The following is a 22,438-nucleotide window of genomic DNA, read 5'->3' as shown; positions in this document are numbered from 1 at the left end:
AAGTTCATGTGAGAAGAATTATGACATGGAGCACGCGCGTGGCTGTAATGATGGAAGCAGAAGACATGCATGCAGAACTGATCTGTAACATGAAGAACACATCCACTTTGAGACTATGCATGTCTTTGAATCTACATATTATAATCCCAGTTGAATAATTTGCAAATGCATGCTTAATTAGCAGAGTAACGAAGATATTTAAGAACTGTTTAGAGCAGTTTTTTATCTTTCTGGCGGTAGAAAGATCACCTGCAAAGGATTATGCAGAAAATAAAAATGGAAGTCCTTGAAAAAGACATAGTATGATGTACAATTAGTACCGTTTGTGTTTATCTAATACGTACTCAGAATTTTTATTTATTCATTATAATATAGTATAAACAATTAAAGAAAGACAAACACAATTTTATCTGAAATTCCTGAGCTAACACTCATGACATGCATCCTGCTGGTTACCTACATGCAGCAATGACGCATGCATTGAATAAGGTAGGCGAGTTTCTGCCTGTCGGGATGGAACTTAGAAAATGGGGAGGGGGAACTAATTTTTATAGTGTTTGGAAAATGGATCTGAGATAAATTGGCGTCAATGGTATGAACATGGTTTATTCGACTGCAGACATTCACGTGAACTTTGATGATCGATGTTGATTTTTATTTTTATTTTTTAAGGAAATAGTGATGATATTTTAATCGCACTAAAAGTTATAAAAAGTGGGGCAAGCATTTCCATCTCTGTTTCCTAAGATCCCCATCGAATAATTTCAAGCAACACGTAATTACATGATGGATCAATCTAGCTTGTCATGCATTAATCAACATGATATATACTTGCTATCATAAGACGTGCCAGCATACGATTGGCTCTTGAATATATATAGATTTTTTCTTTTGGATCAACCCTTTGATCATTCAAAGCTTGACAATGTAATTTCCACTATCCTTTGAATATAGATGTGAGACCCACTATATATATATATATACACACCTGACATATTCTTACACTTGGTTGCGTTTCAAACTGCATGGACCTTGCCTTTCTTACGTTAGTTCAATGTGGCAATATTCTGTTGTGGGTAGTACTCTAATATTTGTCGAACAGAGGTTATGGATCCGATCGATCATGTTAAAGCAAAACAAATCAGATAATGTAATCCTCATTGGAGAGGCATAAATCTCCTCCAACCTCAAGGCTCACCTACACGGCTTAAAGATCCACAAGTCCAAAAGAAAGAGCCCATGATAAGTCCTGAACGTCGTGTGGGCCATCCATTCACAATCCATACATCATTCGCAGGAAATGATTCAAGCAAGGCAAATTCAAATACATCTCTAGTGATCAAATGAGATTAGATAATGAGGGAGATTCAAATCACTAACCCAAAGCTAATTCTAATAAGAGATAAAGTTGTTACCGAGACGAGAGCAAGCTTCTCCCGACCTCTATATATATGAGAGGAGGTGCACTAGTCAAGTAAGTGAATCTAACCTCTAATCTTTATGTAAGTCAAATAATACGCTTGTCTTAGATATTGAATGTGTTTTCAGTACCCTTCAAACCTTTCTTGATTCATGTGTTGTAGGTTTGCGGAAGGCGCGTGCAAGAGTGCGAAACGTCCATAACACTCATAATGTGGATATAAGTCCCTTGTTTGATTAAAGTAATATTGCTTTTTATATTTAGTCATAGTGAGTGAAACAACATGTTTCAATTATTTCATACGTCAATTACTTATATAAATGAAAAGATAAATAATATTATCAATTCTAGAGTACACAAATACTATGTATTCCATTTGAAAAAAAAAATGAATAAATTTGAGATATGCTTATATGAAAAAAAAATATATATATTTTTTTAAATAGTAGAGATCACTTTTTTTAAAGAGAATACACGACATTTACATACCTTAAAATTATATTTAGTATTACTCATTTTATTATATTTTCGGAGAACGACACACTGTAAATTTTGTTAAGATTATACGAACTACTTCAATTCTTTTGCACCTACGGCAAGTGGCTTGTAATTGGGTTCAACTAGATGAGCTAATGAAAATGAAGCATATCTTCATTGCCAATAATTTCATTAATATTAATTACTTGAGATCGAAGTAAAGAGGGGACACATGATGACCACTTGCTGCAAAATATTGCACGTACGCAACTTGCCCGGCCTATTATAATATTAGATAAATGACACATACATAACACCAAATTAATAATACTATAGTCAATATATATGTTGGGTGCATATAATTATTGTCCCACTATGGCTTGGAGAGTCAAAAGAAGTTGAAAAAGTACACAATTGTGCACAAATTTCTCATTTGGATATGCTGGTAACCATAAGAATCTTGGCTTGAAATTAAGGAGATCGATGTTGTTCGCTTTATGATCTTCCAATCAAGTTCCAACTGATGGTAGATGAGGGGTTAGTTGATCATGATTAGTGTATATTGCTTAGAATCAGAGTGTTAGGTAAAAATCAAGATTTCATAGGTTGTCACTTTTAAGACTAGAATTAATGATTCACTTAAAACTAAATGAAAAGGAAAAATGCAAAAGAAATTTGTGCTTAATTTTCTAAGAAGCCAATCATACTTTGACCTTACCTTACCTTCAACCTGATAAAAACTCATTAGCTGTAAAGATAATTGATACTTATAATTGTGAGTGTGACAGTGTCCCGTAATTATTTTGAAAAAAATAAATAAATACGATATTCATATTAAAAAAATTAATTTTTTAATAATAAATCTCACTATTTTTTAAAATGACTGTACGATATTTATACACTCCACGATTATATGTAACATTACTCAATTATAAATGAGTTTACAATTAAAATCTTTGGCTAAACTGTTGGAACAAAGATAAACCCACACTTATAATAAAAGATTGGATTTTGGTCACAATCAAATCTTATCTTAGAAATGATTTGATTGGTTTAATGTCATCATGATGATCTTTAATCTCATAGGTAATCAAATCAAATATTCCAATTCAATACCATTTCCATCTTCGAATTACATCCACCTACCAGCTTAATTCTCCTCTGAGTAAATAAGCAGTATAAATTTTGTGCATGTCTTTTATAAAAGAGTAGATCTCATCAGAAAAACTAAATTTTTTATTTATTTTTTTATTTTATACTTTTTTATGATGAGATTCACATTTTATAAAAAGCCTACACAAGACTTGTATACTTAAAATTTGTACATATCATTACTCTTGCTGGTATGTCTGCGTTCATGTGTTTAGCAATTATATATCATCATGAATCGATCCACTGCGTACAAACTCCCAAAAAAAACTGAAATTAGATGGAAGAAGAGTTTAATGATGCTATTACTTGTGCCATTTTTTAGGCTTATTTGTTGCATATTGACACTTTCAAGTTTCAACTTGCATATAAAGAATATGATCTAGTTTAGATCCAAGAAAATTAGAAGAAGACTTGTATATCGATATAGAATTCAGGAATTTAAATGCAATAAATGAAGATAAAGCAAACCACAAGATCACATGCATTCATGGTGACCACTAAGCACCATGGAAGAGGTGAAAGTGCTAAGTACTACTCTCAGTTTGTCTGCAATTTTAGAGTGGCTGTCACTGCCTGCAGACTAGCTAGTTAGTAGCAATATGTCATTGACATGATTTAAGGAGCTGGATTTCAATCATTTCATGAGGAACATCGTTTTAACTAAGGATTATGAGAAGTCCCACAAGATATGCTGGTATTAATCTTTTTCAATCTGCAGTAGTACTGCTTCTTTCTTGTCTTTTCTTTTTGTTTCTTCTCCAACTTTAACGTCACCTAACTTTCTTTTCCCATATTTCTATTTCTTTGGTTGGTAGGTAAGCTAAAAGATTTAAAAAAGTCTCTCTCCTTCAGACAATACATGTTGGCCGGAGCCTAATTAGGCCAGTATCATAGGCCCATGAAGAGATGGTACCTTACAAATTTATAGTTTGGGATCCCCAGGCCAGTTATCTGCTTGTTATTGCAGGGACACTTAAGCCCGTTTAGGTAAGAAACATGTGCATGGCCGGTCTCAACGCTGCCCCTGCTTAATTGCTTGAGACAATTATAGTATCAGATCGAAGATGCAAACTTCTTAATTTGCTAGCCAGAATGAATGTAACACACACGCGCGCACGCACATCATGATGTTTTTGTTCTGATCGATCTCCAGCGGCTTGATCACTTCAACTCTTGAAGCCAAGTCCTATTTTTCTGGTGATAGTTGCATCCCTTCCTCTCCCTGTCCTTTTTTTTTTTTTTTTTTTTATCATTTCGCTATGTGGCCTCCCACAAGAAATATTATATATATGGTCCTTCCCCCAATAAATGTTATCATCACTCCCACAAGGATGCTGAAATGGTTGCTGCATGTAAAAGCTGTCAGAGTACTACCACTCATGGAGTACTGGACAAGCTGTGAAAACGTGGCCTTCCTTCTAATCTGTAGCCCAAACATGCAGCCTAATATTAAGTGAGTCCAATAACAATTATACCCTGCCATTTTTCACCACAAGAAAATTAGGCAGTTGTTATTATTTATTTTCTATAAAAATAATTATTTTTTATTTTAATAAAAAAATAATCATTTTTATAGAAAATAAATAGTAATAACTATCAAATTTTTTTTTAGTGTTTATTTAAACTTGTTTGTGGGTGCCAGAGCTACTACCTGTATTTTTAGTCCATATAATAGGCATGTGCATGCACTTAAAATGGCAATCTATTAAAATGCATGGCAATGAACTTATGTCGATCACGATGCAATAGGGAGCAATATGTTCATTTCATAATCAATGAGACATGAAAATAGCCTGCATGTACCTATATATACGTGTGTATATTTGGCCCTAAAATCTCATTTTGACATTTTTGTTTATACCAATTCAAATAAGAATTTTATTATATACGATTACTTTTCCGTACTCCACTAATGTTATTGGCTAAATCAGTTAATGTAACTAATCACATTAATAGAATGCATAATAGAGTACATAAATATGACTATATATAATATTTGAGTAATGCTACATACAGTCAATTTTGTATATTCTCTACGCACTCCATTGACGTGATTAGTTGTATCAATTTTTTTAATACACAACCATTCACATCAGTGAAGTGTATAAAAAAGTATGTAAAAGTGACTGGATATAAAAATTTTTATAATATTTTTATTCAAGTAAAGAGATGAGATGAAAGAATCTTATTTGATTAATTAAATGAGTTATATTAAGATTAATTATATACAATTCAAACTTTACTTGGAAATATACGAAAAAAATAAAGTAGTACTCTTTGTTGTTGGATTCCTTAAGAATAATGACGCGTGTGCCAAGTACTCTTGAAATTATTGAGGAGAAAGAAGAAAGAAAAGAATGATTAAAAGAGCAGTACTGAACCGTAGAAGAGAACCATCATCAATTCATGTGAGTTTTCTTAGCTAATGCCAGATAAACTTAGGTTTTTTATGTCCACGTGGATGCATGACATTCAGAATATATATATACATATATATATATATATATATATATATCCAATTAGTGTGGTTTCACATGATGCCCTCCATGTTAAGGAACCGGCTTTTTGTCTACGTGTAATTTTTCAAAGTATGGGCCAGCAAGAAGGACGTCGGATCAAACAACCTCATAGCGACTTGTAATGACATGAATACCAATTATTATGATCTTGGAATTATTAATTAATTGTTTTCATCTCGTAATTGTGGTAAATATGTTTACATGCACCTCCCACAAATTATCAAGAATAAAGATATATATCCAGAAGTAGTTTTAAAAAGAGATAGACACATATAATATTACAAACATATTTAATATTCTTTAATTTGTATAAATTTTGAGAAAAAAATGAACCCTACACGTATATTTATTGTTATATTTATCTCTATGCATTGAATCATTTAATTTAAATAAAAAGTTGGAAAAAAATAAAATTAGTATTGTTGAAAATATTGTTGAGGATATCACTCCTCAATCAAAGTCTTTCCATATATGTGAGAGTTGATTGTCGTGATTGTGGGAGTCTTATTTGTACATTGTTTCTTTTTATTGTAAATTTATTCATTCGTATTAACTATGTACATTCTACAAACAATTATATAAAGCAATGCAATTCACCACCGTAAAGTAAGGTGGATTTCAAACATTCTCATGGTATCAGAGCCACCACCGCTCAAATGGCCCAAACCCCTCTCCCCTGTTTTTCGGATTTAACCTCCAAGGCTGAAAGTTTTGAGATTTTTCAGAAATCTCTTGAGGGTTCTTCTTCCTCTCCTGCGGCTTTTATAGTCACCAAACCCTCTCCCAATCGTGGTGGCTTTGCTCGCAATTCTTCAGGACGCCCAAATGGCCATGGCAGCGGCTCCTCCAGCCGCGGACAGGGACGCTCCAGCTCGGGTTAGCGCCGTCGTCCTCCACGGTGCCAAATCTGCAGGATGGACGGCCACTATGCTGATCGATGTCGCCAACGCTACGCTCGGAGTGAGCCATCTGCTCAACTAGCCGAAGCCTTCACTGGTTCTTGCAACCTCTCTGAAAACGTGGGGTCCGACTGGTTTGTGGACACATGGGCTTCGGCCCATATGACTACGGATTCAACCCACCTGGATCAGTCCACAAGTTATACGGGTAAGGATTGCGTAATTGTTGGGAATGGTGCGTCACTTCCCATTACTCACACCGGTAAAATTTCTCCTATCCCGAATCTCCATCTTCTCGATGTCCTTGTAGTTCCTTGCCTTACCAAAAATTTGCTTTCCATTAGTAAATTAACATCTGATTTTCCATTATCTATTACATTTACTAATAATTTGTTTACTATTCAGAATCTCAAAACAGGAGCGGTGGTGGCAACCGGCAAGCGTGATGGTGGCTTATATGTGCTCGAACGAGGCAATCCTGCCTTTATTTCTGTCCTTAAAAAATAATCGCTTCATGCATCTTATGATTTATGGTATGCACGACTTGGACATGTCAATCATTATGTTATTTCTCTTTTATATAAAAAATGACAGCTTTATCTTCTTTGTTGCTTTCTCCTGCTTTATGTAGCACTTGTCAAATTGCCAAAAGCCATCGCTTGCCTTATTCTCGAAATGAATATAGGTCGTCTAATGTGTTTGATCTTATCCATTGCGATCTTTGGGGTCCCTCCCCCGTCAAATCAAATTTAGGATTTGTCTACTGTGTTCTTTTTATTGACGACTATTTTCAATTCACATGGCTCTATCCTTTGAAATTGAAATATGATTTTCATAAAATTTTTATTCAATTTCAAAATTTTGTGGAAAATCAATATTCTGCTCGTATCAAAATTTTTCAAAGTGATGGCGGTTTCGAATTCACTAGTAATTTCTTTCAAGATCATCTTCACTCTTCAGGCATTCATCATCAGCTCTCATGTCCATATACACCCGCCCAGAATGGTCGTGCCGAAAGAAAACATCGTCATGTGACTGAGACAAGCCTCGCCCTTCTTTTTCATTCTCACATCTCCCATCGTTTCTGGGTTGACGCCTTCAGCACTGCAGCCTACATCATCAACCATTTGCCTACACCGCTTCTTGACGGTAAGTCACCTTTTGAGATTTTGTATGGTCATTCTCCCAATTATGAAAACTTTCACCCTTTTTGTTGTCGTCTATTCTTGCTTACGTGATTATATGCCTAACAAACTTTCTCCTCGCAGCATTCCTTGTATTTTTTTTTGTTACAATTCTTCTTATAAAGGATTTCGCTGCATAGATCCCATCACTTCTAGGCTTTACATCACTCGCCATGCTCAATTTGATGAAACTCATTTTCCCTCCCCTGCCACCTCTCAGGCCCAACCTCTATCCTCCTTTACTTTTTCAAATTTCCTTGAACCCGGCCTCCTCCATGCCGATCCGCCCCTCTCTGACACCTCTTCCCCACATATTACTCAATCTGGGTCTAATCCGTGTATTATGTGTACTGATTCAGTAAATGAGTCCTTGCAGGTCCCTAATTCTCTTGCAGGTCCCTCTTTGCAACACTTGGCTCCTCCACCTGAGTCCAGTGTCGTTCCTGCTCCTACTGCCGTGGATCTGTTGGGTTCTCATCCTATGATCACATGAGCTAAAGCTGGTATTTTCAAGACTCGTCACCCAGGACATCTTAGCCTCTTGGGCTCCTCTGGTCTTCTTCCTGCTCTTCTTGCATCAACTGACCCTAAAAGTTTCAAATCTGCTGCTAAGAATCCTGCTTGGCTTGCTGCCATGGATGAAGAAATCCATGCCCTTAAGAGTAATAGTACCTGGATTTTGGTCCCTCGACCTGTCAACACCAACATTGTGGGCTCCAAATGGGTTTTCCGGACCAAGTACTTGCCTAATGGATCTGTTGAACGTCTCAAAGCACGCCTTGTTGCCAAAGGCTATACATAGGTACCTGGTCTTGACTACACTAATACTTTCAGTCCTGTAATCAAGGCCACCACTGTTCGCGTTGTGCTCTCTCTTGTTGTAACACAGAAATGACCCCTTCGTCAACTTGACGTCAAAAATGTGTTTCTCAATGGTACTCTCACTGATCAAGTTTATATGGAGCAGCCTCCAGGGTATATTGATCCTTGCTTCCCTGATCATGTCTGCCAGTTGAAGAAAGCTCTCTATGGTCTCAAGCAAGCACCTCGTGCCTGGTTCCAGCGCCTTAGCTCCTTTCTCACTCACCTTGGTTTTTCTTGCAGTCGTGCTGACCCCTCTCTTTTTATCTTTCATAAGCAATCCGATATTATTTACCTGCTTCTTTATGTTAATGACATCATTATTACGGGCAATAATTCCTCCCTTCTTGACAGCTTCACTTGTAAACTCAATTCTGAGTTTGCCACTAAGGACTTGGGCTCCCTCAGTTACTTCCTTGGTCTAGAAGCTTCCTCCACTTCTGATGGTCTCTGCATCAGTCAGCTCAAATATGCCCGGGATATCCTTTCTCGAGCTCAGTTACTTGACAGTAAGCTTGTTCACACTCCCATGGTTGTTTCTCAGCATCTATCCGTCGATGGTCCTCTGTTTTCCGATCTCACTCTCTACAGATCTCTTGTTGGCGCCCTCCAGTATCTGACCATCACACGTCCTGATATTGCTTATGCTGTCAACTCTGTCAGTCAATATCTGCATGCTCCAACTGAAGATCACTTCCTGGCTGTTAAACGTGTCCTCCGCTATGTCAAAGGCACCCTTCATTTTGGCTTAACTTTTCACCCCTCCTCCTCTCCTGGTGCTTTCGTTGCTTATTCTGATGCTGATTGGGCTGGCTGCCTCGACACTCGTCGCTTGACCTCTGGTTACTCTATTTATCTCGGCAACAACTTTGTTTCCTGGAGTGCTAAGAAACAGCCAACTGTCTCTCGTTCTAGTTGTGAATTTGAGTATTGTGCCCTTGCCTCTACTGCTGCCGAACTCGTTTGGCTCACACATCTTCTTCGTAACCTCCAGGTATCCATCCCACAACAGCCTCTTCTCTTATGTGACAACAAGAGTGCCCTCTTTTTGAGCTCCAATCCGGTTTCACACAAGCGGGCTAAGCATGTTGAGTTGGACTATCATTTTCTCCATGAACTTGTTGTCGCTGGGAAGCTCCGTACCCAACATGTCCCCTCTCATTTGCAGGTTGCTGATATTTTCACCAAGAGCATTCCTCGACCACTCTTTGAGTTCTTTCGATCCAATCCGACGCTCAGCTTGCGGGGGGGTGTTGAGGATATTGTTGAGGATATCACTCCTTAATCAAAGTCTTTCCATATATGTGAGAGTTGATTGTCGTGATTGTGGGAGTCTTATTTATACATTGTTTCCTTTTATTGTAAATTTATTCATTCGTATTAACTATGTACATTCTACAAACAATTATATAAAGCAATGCAATTCACCACCGTAAAGTAAGGTGGATTTCAAACATTCTCAAGTATGTAATTTGCGTTTGTGTATTTATATAAATATATGAAAAGCACTATTTCAATAAAAAGATTCTATAAAAATAAATTCACAAATTAATATGATTTTATAGAATATATTAGATTTACTTTATAATAAAAATAATTTTATACGCTAACATACCATATCACTTCATGTCAGTTTATGTGTTTCTATTATGAGATATCTTTATGATTAAAATATTTCAAGTAATATTATATACCACACTCTCGTTCTATTTTCATCTGACTATATAAGATGTGACATATTTATCACTATTAAATGTTAAAAAATTATTTAATGACAATAAATGTATCGTGTCTTATATAGTGAGATATCGATAAAAGTAAGATGATAGTGTAATATACGTAAAGAATTTTCCAAACATTTCTCAATATATATATACATATATATTACATAGCTTAATTGGGAAATCTTCGATCCTTGATAAATATTAATTAATACTACTTCTAATTAATTATGGACTCCTTGTAATTTTTACCCTGGCATAAACAATCATTTCTTTATCTCGGATAAGCATGAATTATACATGATTGGTGTATACGACTTTTAGATTGGCCAATGGCCATAACATTAATAGCAGCATACTTATCCGTACGAATAAGTTAATACATCTCTTTCTTTTTTTAAAAAAAATAAATTAATATATCAATATTCATTCAACAAAAAGGGATAAGTAGTTTAACATTACTATTGAAGGACGATTTATATATGCATAATATCCAATCGATTGGTTAGTACTTAGGTCCCACTCATTGCCTTATGGCTGGGGTTGCCCCAAATATTAGTCTTCACCCCCATAATTGAGTCAATGAAAATGCACAAACTAATGCTTCGGATCATCATCATATATAATCAACCTTCCTTTCTTAACTAAACTACGTACGTACTTTCCCTCGATTCAACCACTCAACCATGAATATTCATATATATGAAATATTTTAATTATAAATAAACTTTATAAAAGTAAACTCGACATAGTTTGATGTAGAGCCTGTTTGGAATTGAGTTTGAAAGTTTAAAAAGTTATTTTAACTGTTTAAAAGTTCTTTTAAAGAAAAAATGATATGTTTGGTAAAATTATAAAAAGTGCTTTAATTACTTAAAAAAACTGAAAATCTACTTTTTTTAAAAATCATCAAATTAAAGCTTTTATAAAAAATTTACTGCAGATAATTGTATATTTTTAAAAAATTAATGTAACTAACTTTAAAAATACTTTAGATACATGTTTATCAAACATTAAACAACTTTTGAAGTATAGAGCTTATTATTTAAGTTATAAACTATAAGTCCTAAAACTATAAACTATATTTCCCACCACAATCGTAAACATGCACGTAGTATGTCAAATTGTAAAGTTAGTTTTATTGTAAAATAGATCTAACAAACCACATGAAAACATGTCAATTTATAGATTTAGTTTTATGAAATCTCTTTAGGGCTTCTGTGGCAGTACCTCTCCCTATCTCATATATATATAATATTTTTCTTTCATAAAGTCCACCACATTGAAGCACGTTGTGGGGTCAGTTTGCATGTTCTTGGAGTATATGATCAATTAATTTAAGTACAAATTTAGGTATGTGTCATTTACCAAATTATAAAGATTAGCACCGAATTAATTTACAAGAAAAGCTGGATGACTTAATTTCAGCAACCAGATTAAGCTGGATCGCCTGGAGGGAGTAATTAATTTTAGGATGCATGCAGCATGGCATGGCATGAAATGTAGCAATCAAATCAATTATGCCCCGGAATTTGAAAACTAAGTGGACAGCAATTGAACACACCAACGACAGCAACTCACAATTAGAAGCTGCTACGTCCACGGCTGGCTATGGTCCCGGATTGTCAAATAATTACAAGAAAAAAATCATCACAAATTATCAAACCTTAGCCATCGGAATTTTCATTCCCATTTATTACGGTAGGTCACAACCTAACCGAATAATTGGCCGCTATGTACTAATTACTTCAGTTCATAAATGGCTACCCTGGCCTTCATCTAACTATATATATATATATATATATATTTATATTATTACATAATAAATGATATATATTAATTTGCAGTACTATGATGCGTAAGTTCTACGTACTTCTTTTATAAAAAATAGGCCGTAAATTTGAGACTTATAAAAAAATTATTTTTTAATTTAGATCATACTTTTTCTAAAAAGAGTACTGTACGGATTTGTACATGTTGAGGGTTTGTTTGGATTGAAAGAGTCTTTGAACTCATCTCATCTAATCATTATAACTTTCTTAAATTTTTATATAAAATACAATAACAATTCAACTTTTCAGATCTCAAAATAAAAATAATATTTTATTCAACTTTCATTTTATCTTATTTTAACTCACTATCCAAATCTCCATTTAGAACTGTTTCTAGCATTATTCGAGATAATTATCATAATTACATGACTTAGAAATTAATAAAGTAGTAAGATTTATCAATATTAAGGTTTAGATCGAGTTTTGATGCAACGACATTAATTGATGTTGATTGGGAGGATCTATTCATAGAGCACATAAATGAAGCTCAAATGAAAACAAAAAAGGAAAAAGAAAAGTAAATATTTTAAACAAAGAAGGAAAAAGAATCCCATATTAATGCTGATGACCTGATATTCCAATAAAATAGTAGCAAGATTAGCTTGCATGTGGATGGAGGTCAATGGCCTTCATGTTAGGGGTAGCCAACGGCCACTGAAATCCAAAACTCACCCTAAAAGCAAAGCTGACCTACAAATGGGCCAGCTTATTATCCTCCATCGTCGCTATCTGCAGCTGTTGCCACTGCTACTGATCATAAGTTTTCCATTACCCTAAAATATATAATATCATTCCTTTCAAGCAGTAGTACTGCTGTTTTCACTGATGTGATGATGCATATAAGAGAACCCAAGCGAGTATTTTGGTGTTCTTTTTCCCAGCCAACAAAAAAGAACAACTAGAAAGTCTGAAGATTCCATAACTAAGATATTATAGAGAGAGAGAGAGAGAGAGAGAGAGAGAGAGAGAGAGAGAGAGAGAGAGAGAGAGAGTTTTGATTTCTCTGTATTTCTTTTCTTTGTTCTCATTTTTAAAGAAGTATTTATCTTCCTTCCTGAGATCGACAGGCAGATCCCACCCAAATAAACAAAAAAATAAAAATAAAAAAATCACCCACATGCCTGTCTTCATTAAACCCTTGCGACTTCACTCGCTCTTGTCATATAATTCTTTTTTGCAGCTTTAATCCTTGGAGATCGGCTCCATGTCAGGCGATTCAGGTGTTTTGGCAATCTCTGTTGACGGTGACGTGGTGGCCGGAGCTGATCATGGCAATATTAAGACAGAACACGTTGTTGGGTGTAATATTATTTCAGGTGATCATGACGACAACCGTGGAGGCGATGATCATGAGACCGGTGATAAAGCTAACGGCGGTGGAAACCGGTGGCCTCGCCAAGAAACTTTGGCACTCTTGAAGATACGTTCTGATATGGATGCTGTGTTTCGTGGCTCAAATCTTAAAGGTCCACTATGGCAAGAGGTTGCAAGGTGATTTGATTTCCTATACTATGATTTCTGTTGAAAATTAAGCAGTTTGAGATCCAGAATTATTTTCCACTGAATTTGTTCAATTTCTTTTTTGTGGACTTTTCTGAGCCATTCATGACATGATTTACTGGGACATGCATTCGCTGGTGTCCTTGAATTTTCATTGCTGATGTTTTTTAAATAAATTCACATGAAAATTCGATATCCACAAGTTTTGGGTTTGGTGCTTATGTTTCTTATTTCTTAGATAAATTAGAGAAACTCGTAACCCCACATGACATGATCAAAACCAGTGGTTTCAAGTTTATTCTCATCTGCTTGTTCACTAAGTGGAAATTCAATGAGTTTGCTATAGTTTCAAGAATAAGATAAATTATATTTTACAATTAGTCTCCATTAATGGTGATCATGATTCTTCTTATTCTTACTCTCATCTTCTAGGGCCGGCTTTCTTCCCTTATGTCCTCCTTTTCCATATATAGTTTTTGGTAAATAGTCGTCAGGTTTATCCAACACGTAGATCAATGCCGCTTTGTTCAAATAATTAGTAATCTTTCCAAGGGACATGAGAAACATATATATTATGGATGTTTTTTTCTTGGCAAATGTTGTTTTCAGGAAACTAGCAGAGCTTGGTTATAATCGAAGCGCCAAGAAATGCAAGGAGAAGTTTGAGAATGTCTACAAGTACCACAAAAGAACAAAGGAAGGTCGAATCGAAAAGTCAGAAGGAAAGACATATCGGTTTTTTGATCAATTACAAGCTTTCGAGAGTACCGTCGGACAGCCTAAACCTCAGGCTACCTCTACAGCAGTGAATACTCCAGCAGGACTTCCGGCCTGGACTATGATCAGCATTACTCCAAGTGTCTCTCATATCAGTACTGTTCCATTAACAGCAAACCCTATATTCATATCCCAGAATGCTGTCACTCCAATATCAAACTCTACAATTTCCCCAATACCAGCAAGAGTTCCTGTAATTTCTTCAGCACAAACAGACAACGTCCCAAGACATGGTTTGCAAGGCACCAACATGTCTGGAAATCTTTTCTCCAGTACTTCGACCTCGTCTTCAACAGCGTCAGATCAAGAACTCATGAAAGGAAGATACAAGAGAAAGAGGAAATGGAAGTACTTTTTCCAGAGGCTCGCAAAGGAGGTGATAAAGAAGCAAGAGAAGCTACAGCAGGAATTCTTGGAAACCATCGACAAGCATGAAAACGAACGAATGGTTCGAGAAGAAGCTTGGAGGATGCAAGAAATGGCAAAAATCAATAGAGAACACGAAATCTTAGCACAGGAACGATCCACGGCAGCAGAAAAGGACGCAGCAGTCGTTGCATTCTTGCAAAAGATATCCGGACAACACCACCCAACACAAGCACATGACAACAATATTACCACAGGACTGCTGTCACTGCCAATGTCTCGGCAACCACTGCCACGTCCTCCACAGTCGGTGAACAGTTCCGATATTCATAAAACGAATGGCATTGAGAATAATTCTCTTACACCGGATAAGAGTTCTTCTAGATGGCCAAAAACTGAAATTCAAGCTCTGATAAGGCTTCGGACAGGTCTCGATCTGAAGTATCATGAAAGTGGGCCAAAAGCACCCATGTGGGGGGATATCTCGGCAGGCATGCGCAGGCTTGGATACAACCGGAGTGCGAAGAGATGCAAGGAGAAATGGGAGAACATTAACAAGTACTTCAAGAAGGTGAAGGATAGCAGCGTGAAACGGCGCGAGGATTCAAAGACGTGTCCGTACTTCCACGAGCTGGATGCCCTATACAAAGAGAAGAAGAACCAGATCCATAGCTCGGGCATTCCTGTAAATGATATGAAACCCAATAGCCTAATGGAGCCATTGATGGTAGAGCCAGTGCGGCAGTGCCGGCCTGATATTCTACAAGAAGACAATTACCATCCACAGAAGACGGCGATGGGGGTTATCGATCGTACGGAAAATGGTGAAAAAAGTTATGATCAAGAAGACAATAAAGTGGCCGATAGTGATCAGGAAGAAGAAGATCAAGATGATCATGGTGGCGGTTATGAGATGGTAATAAAGGAACCTTCTTTAATCGAAAATGTTGAATGAGACAAGCTGATACGGAAGCTTCTTTAATTATTTCTCAATATTGATTGCATGCCCAGAAAATAATACTAATGGGAGGCATCTCCTGTTATATATTTTCAGTTTTGGGTCTGATTGGTATATATATATATATATATATATATAGCACCGTGTGTTTAATTAATATGAATTTGTGGTATTTAAGTTGTTGTTATTTGCAAAATTAAATAAATAAGGACAGCGCTACATGAACCGATATTTGACCGAAGGAGTGAATTGATTATAGCAAAATTATGTACTTTTTTATTTTTTATTTTAATCATTTTTTATACAGTTTTAAATATTTTTTAAAAAAATGTTAATTTACTACCTTCCTTAACCATAAGTAAAAAAAGAAAAATTAAAAAGAAAAATTCAATCGGTCATGACTTTTATCAGTTCAACTAGCATTTTCCATCAAATAAGTAACAATATTTTTCTATTTACTTAGAAGGTGGCATCAAATAAAGGACTTATCGATTGATTACACAGTTCAAATAAGATGTTTTGTTGAAAATTAATAATATTTTTATATATAATATAATTTTTAATAAAAATTCTATGTGCAGTCACTTTTAAGTACTTTTTTGTGCACTCCAGTAATATGATTAGTTGTGTATTAAAAAAAATTAATCTAGCTAATCATATCAGTGGAGTGAGCAAAGAGAACACAAAAGTGACTGTATATATCATTACTCATAAAAGAGAGTTGTAAAAAGCAATAAATTTAATACTTGGAAATTAAAAAAAAAATCAATCAAAGTGGCTCTTTCCCCACGTCTGAGTCTCATGAACAGCCCCACTAGTGGGGCGAAAGTCGTGATCGGTACAAATGAATAAAGTCACAACAAGTATTTAATTTAAACTTGAACACTCTTAGTTCACATGATAACCATATATTATAATTTACAAATTAAAATATATAAAATCAAGAAAAAAATATATTAAAAATTAAAAGCAATAAAATTTATTAAAGGATTTTAAAATCTAAAAAGTTAAAATGACTAAAATTTAAGAAAAATTTTTAAAATGAAAACTAAGATTTAAAAATTAAAAAAAAATAAAAAAAATAAAAAAAATAAAAAATAAAAAAAAAACAAGTAGCTGAAAATTAGGAAATTAACAATAAAAAAAGTAGCCGAAAAGGAAATAAACCATAGCACCCTCGGCACGACCACTTTAATTACTCGAGGAGGAAGACTACAGGGCTTCAAGGGTGGATCGAGGTCACGTCCACATGGGAAGGTCTCCAACCCCACAGACCTCCACGACCCACGTGTCTGGAATCAATCCACCCCCTCAGGGGGGGGAAGCAGGCCCCTAGCCTAGCGTGGGGCGGCTGCCCCCTCACGGGATGAGGTCTCCACCTCTGGCAAGCCATTGTTGGATGAGGGCAGCTTTGAATTGATTAACATGGGATGGATCCATGGGGCTGGAGGTCAGTCGGCCACCTTCTTTGCTTGGGGAGGCCTAATACCTCGTGGATGCAGGATCCCGATCAACCCTAGCAAGGGAAGGCATGATCCAATACTATATATAACCTCTTCATGAGAGGAGTTACCATGACTAGGAGGCCGATCGAGAGGATATTGGTACTCCTCCCTGCATTTGTTATTGTGTGCATGCATGCGTAATTCATGAAACACTGCAATAAACTTCACATAATGAAATCCATGTATTTGAGGAGTAATTAATTTAAGGTATCGTTCTCTTCTTTGAAAAGATGAAAAGAATCGTTGCTATTAGATAAGAATTTTTCTTTTTTATGACGATTTTCTTCGAGACTTTTTCCTTTGAAAAATGCTTGAGAACCCGCTGGGGTTACTGTTGACTTTTTTTACTTAATAATTAAATAAATATTTTTTAATAATACTGTAATTTTTTTTAAAAAAAAAAGTAATTAAAAATATTAAAAAAATACATGAAAAAAAAATTAAAAGAAATAACTAGCGGGAGCTACCCACTGTGACTAAAGTGCCACCCTTTTCCTTTACCTGAGGCTATGTATTTGATAATCGGGTGGTCTACTTTTTAGGACAATCTTACTTTTAGTTTCTTGAACTAATTCTAACTTCTAGCGCTTCTCATTGGAAGTGACATGGTCTAGCTAATTCATAATCCATATATATCATCATTTTGTTTAAAAAAATAATCTCTCTTTTAATATTTTATAATATTTATATTTAATTTTTTATTATTTTTTAAAATCTTATAATATATATTAATTTAAATCATTTATATTTACGAATAGCAACTTATCTCATTATTCAGACCAGCCCACAAGCTTGCATGCTGAACTGGCTAGATTCTGCAGTAGTAGCCATTAATAATGGTAAAAAAAACGAGAGCCCAGAATTTGGGAGGTCGTGATCTGGGGAAAAGGAATTGATATTCCGCCAAAAAGTTGGTGTAAGACACAAATCAGAGAAGCTCCGGTTGCCATCACTGCACATGCACTCCATTTCACACCTACTCTATCCACTTAATTCACAGCTAATATCTCTCTCGGATCTCTCTGAGTCTCAAGTACTGCTACTACTGCGTCTTAAGTTTAAATTATCATCAGCACTGCGCATTTGCATTGCATTGCTGGTTAAATAATTTGTGGACGCCGACACGCCTGGTGGGTCAAGACCAAGGGATTCTCTAGTGTCGTCCCCACCACCAACAGCAACTTGCGGACTGCATGCTAGCTCTAGTGCACAAATGAATGGTGTAGGTGAAATTTCCGCCAATTGACATTTCTCTTTTGAATAATAAAAAGAGGAGAGGTGGTAACTAGAGGTAGGTTCCGTACTTGGACGCGCTTATGGTAGCATTAATAGCACCGTTTTTGGCTGAGAATCGAATTAGGGACTTGGCACAAAATCACAAGCGCTAGCTCACTCAACTCGAATTTGAGCCATAATTTAGGCCCTATTTGGATTTTGAATTAAGTTGAAATGAATTAAGTTCTTTATGAATAATAATGAGTTGAGATGATAGACTAAATTTTGTGAGACCTATCTAAAATAAGTTTATATGTATTTATAGGAAGATGAAAAATGTTGTGGGTCCTGTATGCAAATAGGTATACGTTGATTTGAAAAAAGTTATGAATCCAAAGTGTAAAAAGGTTTTGAGTTAAAATGAGTTTAATTATTTGAGAATTGGGTATTTAATTGGATTTTAGCTAGACTTAACTTAAAATTAGACTAAAATAAGTTGGTTTCAGTTCGGTTCAAGTTCCAAACGAGGCCTTAGGCTCCCTCAAGTCGGATTTAAGTCATAGTTTAAACTCTATCCTATAAAATAGTCTAAATTAGTTGAATTCATATTTGAATTCGAATCCGAATCCGAGACCTAGTACGTACGTAGTACAGTATTCCAAACCACTTCATGAAAATAACTCAAAAGTCTCAAAGACCATTGAACCAGCACTTTTGGTGGGATTATGAAGGCGTGATGTGTTATTATAATTCTTGGTACGTAATATGCATGTCTTTGTCTACAAAGTTTAAGTATATATAATCGAATAAAAAAATTATAAGAAATGTTGATTTGCAAGTAACTTTTTCATTTGAATTTAGGATCATAGAATATTTAATTATACGATTTTTAGGAAATGTTCCTATAAGCTGTACATATATATATATGTGTGTGTGTGTGTGTGTGTGGATCATGATCATCTGCTGCTTTTTCAGTAATTAGGAATTGGCAACTAAAACTAAATTTAGAGAAAAAGATAGAAAAACTGCAAAAACAAATAACACTTCCTAGCCATCATGTATATATAACATGTTCTAATTACAAAGAACATCAGCAAAATAACACTTGGTTGCTTTGTCATTTCAAAACATCATCAGTAAAAGAAGCAAAACTAAATTACAATAAGCTAGGCATGATCTAATCATTTTGGGTTTATATTGTCCATCTTTTTCATATCCTTTCGATGTCTTCTAGTTTGTCACAATAATTAGGACATGATTGCAAACATCTTCTGGTCAATTCTAATTAAGCTATATATATATATAGCTGTATTAATTACATATAGTAAGAAAAGAATATAATATATGGGTTAAATCGAACTCAAAAAGTCTCATCAATAATGACTCCTTTTAAAGCTAATCTATATTATTGTATATTATTATTATTTTTTTAAGTCCTGGGTACTGGCTGAAAAATAATAATAATAATATTATTATTATTATATATATTGTGCCCATCTCTTTTTTAATTACAAAAAATATTTAAAACGGATAATTATTAAAAATAAATAATAATCCCTAGCCGGGTTACAAATCAGATGTTGCATATCTAGTTCAAAAAAAAAAAAAAAAAAAAACGGAGGATAAACAATATATACACCATGCATCAATAATTTTTGTTCAATAAATGTAACCGTGCATGCCAACTGATCCTTGCAATTATTTTTGCAGCAAGCAGTACTACTACTGATCCGTAGCCTAACATTCAGACACTTGTACAAAACTCACATGCAAGTTGCAATTGCCAATCGACTCAAGTAACAACTAGTACCATATCTATATGATCTATATATATATATATATACATACACACACCAATGAATTATTCTATTATCAAATCATTATAATTTGATTTGTAAAATTTAAATTTTAAAATTTGTCTTTTAAATAAAATTATATTAGATAAGCAATAAATGATATAAAAGTTTTAGAATAACATACAACTGGATATTTTGGTAGTGCTATGGTGAATGGCTTACTCTTAGAGGAATAGTTATGGTTCAAACTGAACATTCTGCAACGGGGAGGGACTCCAATGGTCACGTCCAGAGAGAATTGTTACGTTGATCGCTCCCACCTCTCTTTTTAGTTGAGAAAAAAAAACATTATTCTATATATAAGTAATAGTGATGAGGCGTGCAATAGATCATAGTTAAGTTAAGAGAACTGCTACAAACACAAAAAAATTATACAAAAATAAATCCATCAATTGGCGTGGTTTCATAAGATCTATTATATCTATTTTATAATAAAAGTAATTTTATAATTTAATATATCACATCAAATCATATTAGTTTATAAATTTATTTTTACATAATCTATTTATAATTAAAATATTTTTTTTAATTGTTAATTTGTTAAGACTGCTCCAATTTAAAAGTAGCCTTTTGTTTTTCATCTCAAACTTTTTATTCACTTCTTCACGCAAATTGTCTGAAAAATGGGTTGATAGTCTTTTATGATAGGGGCAAGATCAGGTGGCAGCATGTGGACAAATTCAAGATTGGCAGAGCCCAACCCAAGCTTGGCCTTTGAAATATTAGGGCCCAACTTCAGTATGTTAGATTAATTTATCAATGAAGTAATAATGAAATATGTACAACTCTTTAAATATATAAATTGATATATTCATATTAAATATATTTTATAATAAAAATAATTTTATAATTTATTGTACAATATCAAATCCAAGTTAATTTATAAATTAATTTTATGAAATTTTTTTATAACTAAAATATTTCTCGTTTCACAATACTAAGTACTGATATAATATGAAAAGTGGTACTATAAACTTCTAATGAAAACGAAGATCATCATAAAGTAAATCACAAGGGTACCCAACTTGGGACAGAAAGTACAAATAAATCCTGACTCATCTAACCAAATATAATTTGGTATTTGTTTTGTTTATGTTATTCATTAAGATCAGCAATCATATGCACTGACTTTGAGAGACTTATAGACTAAAGTATTGTTAGAATATTATTTTTTAATAATATTATTATTTTAAAATTTAAAAAAGTTGAATTATTTATTATATTTTATGTAAGAATTTATGAAAGTTATAACGATGAAATAAGATTAATTCAATCCAAACCGAGCCTAAAATTTGGTTTATCATCTTGAGTTTTTCAAATTTGAAGATTTTGAACCAAAGAAATATATGCATAAAGTAGAATTTATTAAAAAAATTATTAAATATTTTATATTATTTGATAAATTCAAACAAATAAAATAGGGCTGTCACCGCCACCAATAATTCTCCCAACATGTGTAGCTTTTTTTTTTTTTTCTTTCTTTAATTTTTCATCTATTCTTTTAATCATCTTAAACATTTTCTTTTAAAAAAATTCATAATATTATTAAAAAAATGTTTTCCTTAAGTAAAAAGAAAATATAGTCTAGACCCATTATTGAAATTCCTATCATTTTCCATAAATAATTTAGAATTCACTTCATATCCCTATCTCTTATTGGATTCTTTCTAAATAAAACAAAAAAAATATGATTGTAAGCGATTCCACACGCTAATACGCGCATCCATCTAATATAATTAGTCAAAAAGTTAAGCTTTAATTAAAATAATGTCAACTTAAATTTTAGATATAAAGATAATAATATTGATATACAAATTAATATATAATATATATTATATATTATATATATATAATATATATAATATTATATTATATATATATATACGGTGTTTTAATATATAATTAGGCAGTGAAATGTGGCTTAAGTAGCGCAATTATGGACGCGGCTGGCCGCGGTAACCCTATTAATTAATAAATGACAGGCGAAGTCAACTAAATTTTGGCTGGACATGACTTGGATTTTTCCTCGGCCTTGATAATGATACCCCAATGATTAATCCTCGTGTCGGCCTTTCTTACCAGCTTTGATTATCTCTAAAATTATTGTATACAAACTTAGGCATCTCATGAAGTAAATTGAATTTAATAATCTATTTAATTTCTACAATTTTAAATACTTGATATGTCCTGTTTCAA

At 34.1% G+C, this 22,438-nt stretch overlaps 2 protein-coding genes across 2 annotated transcripts; both read left to right on the top strand.

The window, feature by feature from the left end:
• Positions 1 to 7,161: 7,161 nt before the first annotated feature.
• On the top strand, positions 7,162 to 9,935 carry LOC122299778 (uncharacterized mitochondrial protein AtMg00810-like). Its single transcript, XM_043110214.1, has one exon. It carries the CDS (start codon positions 8,610 to 8,612, stop codon positions 9,795 to 9,797), a length of 1,188 nt encoding a protein of 395 aa, XP_042966148.1. The 5' UTR covers positions 7,162 to 8,609; the 3' UTR covers positions 9,798 to 9,935.
• Positions 9,936 to 12,739: 2,804 nt separating this feature from the next.
• On the top strand, positions 12,740 to 15,895 carry LOC122299889 (trihelix transcription factor DF1-like). The gene is made up of 2 exons (XM_043110370.1): positions 12,740 to 13,556; positions 14,175 to 15,895. The coding sequence occupies exons 1-2, from the start codon at positions 13,270 to 13,272 to the stop codon at positions 15,661 to 15,663; spliced, it is 1,776 nt and encodes a 591-aa protein (XP_042966304.1). The 5' UTR covers positions 12,740 to 13,269; the 3' UTR covers positions 15,664 to 15,895.
• Positions 15,896 to 22,438: the final 6,543 nt, after the last annotated feature.

Source organism: Carya illinoinensis, chromosome 16 (assembly GCF_018687715.1).
Source record: "Carya illinoinensis cultivar Pawnee chromosome 16, C.illinoinensisPawnee_v1, whole genome shotgun sequence".
Classification (NCBI taxonomy): domain Eukaryota; kingdom Viridiplantae; phylum Streptophyta; class Magnoliopsida; order Fagales; family Juglandaceae; genus Carya; species Carya illinoinensis.
The sequence above is the reverse complement of the archived record's forward strand: the minus strand, read 5'-3'. Positions and strand labels throughout refer to the sequence as shown.